We start from the raw sequence: 8,219 nt of genomic DNA, 5'->3' as shown, positions 1-8,219 counted from the left end.
TAAAATTGTAGGAAAAGATCGCATGAAAACCATGAACCTCCACTCGAGGGAAATATGTCAAATTCCATTGAGAGAGAGACAAAGAAAGAAAGAAAGAAAGTTATATTAAACGTCTTCAAAAGACCTAGAGGATCTATGAGACCAAAAGTGATACAATAGTGTCCATGTAATCTCATCATGGTACAAAAGAAAACAAAGACTAGAGCTATGAGCTGAGAATGTCAAATCCGAGCCATATGATACAAAGTGGGACCATCATCATACAACTTATGGAGCTAACCCTCTAGTAGGGGGAGGGGGCCATCAAGGATATTGAGCATCGCGTTAGCCTGTAGAAGGCTCTACAGATCTATCGGGCATGGGAAGGTGGCTCTGTTCCTCTCCAAGATCTCCTCACGCTAGGGATGATGTTTGTGTTGCTGTGGCAAGGTCCAGGGAGTCTGGGGCGCCGGTCTCGCTGTAGTGCCGTGGCCCAATCTAGAGTCATGCTAGAGTGGGGTCTGGCGAGGGGTCGGGAACTCAAGAATGTGTGGCTTGATGAGGCTATGGGTATGTCATCCATAACTGGTGGGGAATTCTCTCGTGGTCAGAAGAATTGAGTGATGGTCGCTTGGGGCCGGGGTGGGTGGTCTCGACTCTCCCTAATCAGTGAGTCTCTGTGGTAGTGAAGCTCTAGGAGGAAGAGGCCTAGGCATCGTTGATCTGGGTAATCCATAATCCTAGATAAGGTTCCAAGCCCCTCTTTGAAGAGACAGTGGAACCTCCCTCGAATCTCATAATATACGGTGCATCTGCCTATAAAGTGCTCCTCTGACTCAACCTCCTGCTGGCACATAGTGCATATCCTCTCATCACAAGGTATTTTCATGGCTCTCCCTATCTCTATCCTCAGGGGCGGTGCGATGACACCTGCAATTGGCCCACTACAATCCGCATGGCATGTGACATGTATATGTCAAGATATCTGGCCCTCAGTATGAAACCATCCTTTGTAAGCCTCTTGAAAGTATCCATGTAGTACTGTCATTTGTGTGAGAGTGGCGCATGTGTTGTGATCCAGGTATCCTGTATGTATAGTCCCAATAAGTCATATATGATCACCCGGTTCCTGTCATCCTGAGAGAGCCTGATCAATGGGGACTTTGGGTCTTACTGGAGTGGGGGGAGTCCATCCTGAGTCCTTGCCTCGTGAACTAGGTGCATACTCGGCTATAACATGACTTGTGCTAATCTACTCTACTAGCTGTTGGGAGGATTGTAGAGCGAGCTTCAGGAGTCTCCAAGGGGGCATGGCATTGATCCTGTGAATGCATGTGACTGTCTGGAAGAGTGTCTCTACTACCATGGGTGCTATAGCAAACTTTGCAAGGATAATATCATGTGGGACTGATGGTTTGCTGCATATCATATGGGAGAGCATCATGAACTGAGGCCTCTCTATCCTCGGCCATTTGGCCACTGTAAGATCAGGTGCCCAGAAGGATGCTCCATACATTAATGCTGGAGTGACCAAGGTGTCAAATAGCCACATCTTGGTCCTTGGCTCCTGGAAGTGGGCCTAGAAGCACTGTCTCTCCATGAGAGCAAGAGAAGCATACCCTCGCATCAATCTAGCCTCTGCAGCATGACTCATCGAGAAGACCGGTCTTGTAAAAGTGACTCCCAAGTACACATGAGTATGCAATCTCCAGTGGGCTGCTCGTGTAGGTGAAACTCAGTCGAGATGTGAAAAGAGGAGATGTGTTGAAGACCATAACCTTGGTTTTCCAAAGGTTTACTATGAGATCCCGCTGTGCACAAAAGTCATGTAATGTGTCAAGATGCCTTTGGAGAGCCTTTGGAGAATTTGCAATAAGCACAATGTCATTAGCATAAAGTAGTATGGAAACAAGGATGCCTGAGAGAGAGAGAGAGAGAGAGAGAGAGAGAGAGAGAGAGAGAGAGAGAGAGAGAGAGATGTTCTTTATAACCAATATCTCTCTATATAGGTGTGTTTGAACCAAAGCAATAAGAACCTATATACTACTCTCTGTGACCTCTATGAAGGGGGAAAGAGAACTTCATGAATTTTGTGTGAGCTTATTTTTTTTAGCTAACCATAGCAACTTCAAGAAAGAACATTAGATCCTTCTTTTTCTTTGTGAAAAATTACCATCTTTGATTCATTTCATGTTATTAGTGATCAACATTTTAGTTGACCATAGCAGCTTCAAGGAAGAACATTAGATCTGTCTTTTTTTTAAATGAAAAATTACCATCTTTCATGTTATTAGTGATTATGACTACTCTCATTGCACCAAAAGCAATGAGAAGGGTCATAAAAAATTAAGCATCTATTTACTACTCTATGTGAACTTTGTGAAGGGGAAAAGAGAATGTTATGACTTTTTTGTGAGCTTAAATTTTTAGCTGACCATAGCAACTTCAAGGAAGGACATTAGATCCTTCTTTTTCTTTGTGAAAAATTACTGTCTTTGTTTCATTTCATGTAAACTTCAAGGAAGAATATTAGATCCTTCTTCTTTCTTTCTTTTTTTTGGGGTGAAAAATTAGCATCTTTCATTCATTTCATGTTATAGTGATTAATACTCTATTCGTTGCATTGTTATGAGCCCTTTAGTATAGTTACTTTTTAATTTAAAAAATGGATTTGAGCTAGTTTGAAATCCCTATAGCTTTTAACTTGGTATCAAAGACAGTACTACTCTTTTATATCAAATCAATAACACCATCAAAAACCTTAATTTAAGAACTTAAAATCAAGAGTTAGAGAAAAGTCTACATCAACTCTACAAAACCGAGTTGTTGCACTACATGGCCATTTAGATAAGGTAAATGTAATTAAAATTAGAGCATCAAAAAAAAAACTTAAAGAAGAAACTAGACATTAGATTTGGGTTAAATGTAACTATGCATTTGCATCTTAATAAAGTGTACAAAGAAGAAACTAGACAGTAGATTTGGGTGAAATATAACTATGCATCTACATCTCAAAATAATGCTAGCATGTTGAACACATGGCAAGATGCATGTGACTCGTCATGGGGATGAAATAGGTTGACTCCATTTGTGCTAATCATTGAAGACAATAGTCAACATCTAATCTTACATCTTGGAGGAGTGCCTATTAGATTGTGTAATGGATAGCTCAAGAGCTTAGGTGATGTGACATGCTTTACCGACAATCTAAATGTGTTATATGTGGCATGCTTTATTACCAACAATCTTCTTCTTGCTATGAAATAGATGATTGAGCAAGAACTTGAAGTGAGGTTCAACTAGCAAGAGTGCACGGTAGGGGACCCCAAAGCATGGAAGATCAAGGAAGTGATTATGCATAAGAAGGGTTCAAAAGAGTTAAAATAAACACAAACACACACACATTTATTTTTATGTTTAGTGTACTTATAACTCTTTGAAATCAATTTTCTTCCATTCAAATGACTCCAACCTCTTCAAGATTCTCTAGGCACCTAATCAGTAAGCACTATTGAGCCATCACTTAACTTAAAATGACACCCAAAATGATAATTAAATTAATACTTCACCACCCTCTTTCAACAACAACTAGGATATTAGCAATGCCCACAAAAAGGTCTTGGCAATCCCATACCCTTGGCTAATTAATTCACATCTCAATTTTGGAGAAATCTTTTTTAAAAGTGACAAATATCCTTGTATGAACTTATCTCCTTGACCCAAGATCTTGAGACTTGAGTATATGTGACCACTTTCCAACAACAATCAACCCTTTCACAAAGTTTGGAAATGTTTTTATTTAATTTGAAAATTCATTTCACTCATATGAACATGACTTTTCAGATCTGTATTGCTCATTTTCATAGAGGAAGACTTCGCAGAGTTTATAACCAGAGGCTCTTCCAACTAAGACCATGAGCAAGACAGTTTCATCCACAACTGTAGCTTCACAACAACTTCAATGGCACATTGAGTTGACATTTCCTAGAGCAAATACATTTAAAGGATTCAAAGCCTTGCAAACAATGCCATGTTATCATCATTGGAATGGAAACAATCATCAACTCTCAGTTCATTTTTCCCACTTCATAAAGCATCCCTGGTTAACACAATTAATCCTAGCCACATTCATCCCCTCTAAAAAATTCTCTGCTCCTAATTGACCTAGCAAGGCTTTAAGAGCAGTTATGATAGGACACACATGGCCATAAAGCTATAGACGAAGGGTCAAAATCCTTGTTGGAAACGAAAGACTGCCCAGGTTCCCCTTCCAAAAGCATTATTTACAAAGCCTTATTTGTAATGATGTCACATTGGAGGTTACATTCAGATGATAGTACTATTATGTGGCCTATGTAGACAAAGACTTTCCTCACGGCGATAAAGAGCTTAGAAGAGTTCTAAAATAACACTTTGAACAATTCCATTCATAGTTCATAAAATATATAATACATGTTCAGTTGAAACAAAGGTAATAAAAAAGCATGTCTCTTTCATTCAAAGAGCCACTAACACTCAGCACACATACTTTGGCTTAGTATAATTTACTGTACAAATAATCACATAAGTGTGTTTCAAGCTGATAGCTTCCAAAACAAAGGCTAAAGGTCACTTGAAAATAAGTACATATAGCAAATATTTGAAGACCTTAAGGTTCACACGAGTCACCTCCAATCAGGTTCACATAACCTGCTCAGTAGGAGGAGCATTCATTGTCATGTATGATCTGAAAAACCCGGGGTGAGGCATCCGCCGCCGTATTTCCCTCCCTTCCTGGCACAAGGCACATGAATGGCACAAATAGTGCGTAGCAAAGTCGCCCACTGTCTCGATACACTCCTGATTTTTGCTTTCTGTAAAACAAGTACCGCAACCGCAAGATCGTGCAAAGCATTCACCAGTTCCCTGCATCAGGCAACATGCAATTAAAACAAAATTTCTCACACCTGCTTCCTGAAATAGATTCTATAGTTCAATTTCGACAAACTCAAACTGTACAAACGTCCCAACCCATGGGCCAGGCAGGGAGTTTGATGGGCAAGGACCATCCCCAAGGGTGCCTGGATGGGCACCTTCTGACTGATGGGTGTTACTTATGTATCCAGCCTTACTATAGTAGCCATCATTTCAATAGCAAACACAAAGATTGGCGTGTCACATTACTGTCATGAAGTTGAAAAGAAAGCAACTCACCAGCCTTACTATACTAGCCATCATTTCAATAACAAACACAAGGATTGGGGTGTCACATTACTGTCATGAAGTTGAAAAGAAAGCAACTCACCATTAGGTTGTATCTCATTCGAACATCCGTACGATTAGCGCATGAGAAACACGGAGCTAAGGCATTGCAGCCAAAAATGAAGTTGCCCAGGCAAAACAATCCACAGTAGGACAAAAGATGGTTGGTGAAGGTGTTCTCTGTGGTCGGATAAAGCCTCTCCACATTACTGGCATAAAGCAAGCAAGGAGCACATGAACCCAACAGACCTGCGTGGATGCAAGCACACATAGACAACGACAATAAGCTCCACATTTGCAAAACCATTAAAGATAAGAACTACCAGGGCAAGATACAGATAAGACATAATAGTACACTTCTTTGCAAACACTAAAAACCTGCAAGGGAGAAAACTTGGCAACACGAGGACATGTTTAAGAAACAATGTTTTCATTAAAAGAACAAAACAGTAGAAACAAATCATATCCAGGCAAGGAAAAAAACATGAGGTTATGTTTAAGACACTTCTATGAGCACAGGAACTTCTTCATAAATTTTAAAACCATGGAAGGTAGCAACATCCTCCGAAACTTTAAACCACTAAGAAGAGAATGTTCTCACGTCTGTGGATCAGGATCCGGATCCGGATCAGGATTGGGATTGGGATTGGGATTGGGATTGGGATTGGGATCGGGAAACGAGGACAGGTTGTCTGGAACATACACAGAGGAGTGATATCGACTGTAGTGAATAAGGGAAGTGGTGGCATTAGATATACTTACACCTTCTTACAATCATCCGAAGGAAGGGGAGGTGAAATCCACTGCCACAATGACTTACCATCATATAGATCTAATTAAATTTTGACTTATTGTCGTGCTACTCATGATTTGTCTTATGAGCATGAAGCCTTCAAAGTTGAAAGTATAAGGAATAGCCATGAGGAGGCCTGTTTCAAGTAAAGGCTGACTGGCAGAGCTGGGAGCCCTTTCTGGAAAACAGGCCCCTCATAGCCATTCCTTACACCTTCACCTTCGTGGCCTCCTCCATGCTGTTTAGAAAAGAAAAAAAAACAGACTTCCTCATGGCCATTCCTTACACCTTCATTTTCGAGTAAAGAAGTGCAATCAGTGGAGCTACGAGCGCTTGGCCAACCATTCCCATTCTTGGCAGTGACGATAGTCGAGAAATGAAGTGTAGGTCATGTCAGGTTCTAGACAGAATTGAGCATGATGTGCAGGATAAATGTCTGTGATGGCTACAGTAAAGTTCAGGGGTGGATTACAAAGCACCAAAAAGGTGGGGAATGTCCCATTAAGAGATTCATGCCCCATTAAGAGATTCATGCAAGGAGGACTGGCTGAGCCAAAGGAGCCCAAGATCATCCCATAGTTCGCCCAAAAAATTAGTGAGATGAACAGATAGATCTACACACTTACAGACTTCAAGGTCGCTGCTGAAGAACTCATCATTGTTGCCGAGGCAGGCGAAGAGGCTGGTGCTCCAAGGAGAGGGAGGGACGGTGGTGGGCGATCCCACAGCCACATCAACAAGAGGGTTGCCTCCTCCTGGATGCAGGGGCACCCCCTCCACCACACCTGCTCTGTCTCCCTCCTCTTTCTCTTCTCCCGCGGGTGTGTTTTTGGTCTCCGGCTTCTCCTCACTGGCGTAGAAGCTCTTCAAAAGGCTCTCTTGCTCCTCATGCACAGCCATGGCGTTGAAGAAAGATGAACGCTTTGAGAGTCTACTCTGTTGGAAAATGGCAGCCACAGTAGCAGCACCGTGCAGCTCTCCAAAAGAAACAACGAAAATGTGGAGGAAACAACCGGCAGACTGACTTGGCCCTGGTTAGCTAAGCTGTCACCTCAACCACACCCAACACCCAATGATTTGGGCCTTTCACCCAAATAAGAGTGTGTACACACGCCATGAGGCTTGGCACTTGGACCTCTCCAACGTGGCTGCCCAAAGATTATCCTTTGTGCAAGCCCTAGTGTTTTGGACGGCCAAGATTTCCCCAGGTTTGGTGTTCTCTACATCAACATTCCACCTTTTTCAGATTGCACACCTCGCCAAAGATTATCCTTTGTTGGACAGCCAAGATTTCCCCAAGTTTGGTGTTCTCTGCATCAAGATTCCACCTTATTTAGATTGCACGAGACTACAAGCTGCCTCCTAGGCTCTATAGCCAGCGGTTGCACCCATGCCTCTCCAAGAAGGTCGTACTCTATTAGAATCTACCCTAGTGGCATCTACATTTTATACCAACTCTTACATCAAAGAAAAAAAGATTGCAAGTATAGTGTTCTAGCATACAACATGAAGTGTACACAAAATACTTTTTTTACAAGAAGTATGATCTTTCACATTACAAAACTCAAACTACACAATAACAAAGATGGACAAGTACTCGTGTTTGTCGTTTAACAAATGGCCATGCACCAATGAAGGAAGCTTCAATGGTGGCTGATCTAAAATTGCTAAGACAAACGCTATATGCTAGAGGAAGCAAGGGTGTAGTAGACAATAAAGGTAGATAATTGGTGTGTAGATGGGCTAGAGCTCGTTGGACCACATCTAAGGTCCTTTGTTTGTTGGCATTAGAAAGAGAAGGATTGCCACCACCACAAGACTATCTCCTATCAGTTCTAGGGTACTTGCATTAGAAAGTGAAGGATTGCCACCACCACAAGACTATATCCTATTGGTTCTAGGGTACTTGGACTTTTTTGAATGCATTTTTAAGAGAGGGGCTACTTAGGGCATGGAGTAGGCATGGGTGTAGGTCACCATCCTTGAGCAAACTCTTTATAGCTCTTAGTCTTGTTTTGTCAAGTTTAGATGTTGTTATCTATTTTAATAAAAAAAACATTTTTTAGAAAAAGTATTCTTTTTGTTTCCATTTTCTTACCTATTTTCATGAGCTAGCAATCAAGATACTCTTCATAGAAATTAATCATTATGTTCATTCTGCTTGATTTTTTAACCTTACTATATGTAAATTCTAGAATCTTTATTT

General features: G+C 41.3%; 1 protein-coding gene across 1 annotated transcript; it reads right to left on the bottom strand.

Moving 5' to 3' along the window:
- Window positions 1–4,451: 4,451 nt before the first annotated feature.
- On the bottom strand, window positions 4,452–7,022 carry LOC147639077 (cell number regulator 8-like). Its single transcript, XM_086787225.1, has 3 exons — window positions 6,640–7,022; window positions 5,264–5,469; window positions 4,452–4,884 (listed from the first exon to the last, which is right to left on the bottom strand). The coding sequence occupies exons 1-3, from the start codon at window positions 6,911–6,913 to the stop codon at window positions 4,660–4,662; spliced, it is 705 nt and encodes a 234-aa protein (XP_086643351.1). The 5' UTR covers window positions 6,914–7,022; the 3' UTR covers window positions 4,452–4,659.
- Between the last annotated feature and the right edge of the window lie 1,197 nt (window positions 7,023–8,219).

The sequence above is a fragment of the Cibotium barometz genome, chromosome 4 (genome assembly GCF_041138505.1).
Source record: "Cibotium barometz isolate CiBa-2024 chromosome 4, ASM4113850v1, whole genome shotgun sequence".
Taxonomy (NCBI): domain Eukaryota; kingdom Viridiplantae; phylum Streptophyta; class Polypodiopsida; order Cyatheales; family Cibotiaceae; genus Cibotium; species Cibotium barometz.
This window is presented reverse-complemented; position numbering and strand designations above follow the sequence as displayed.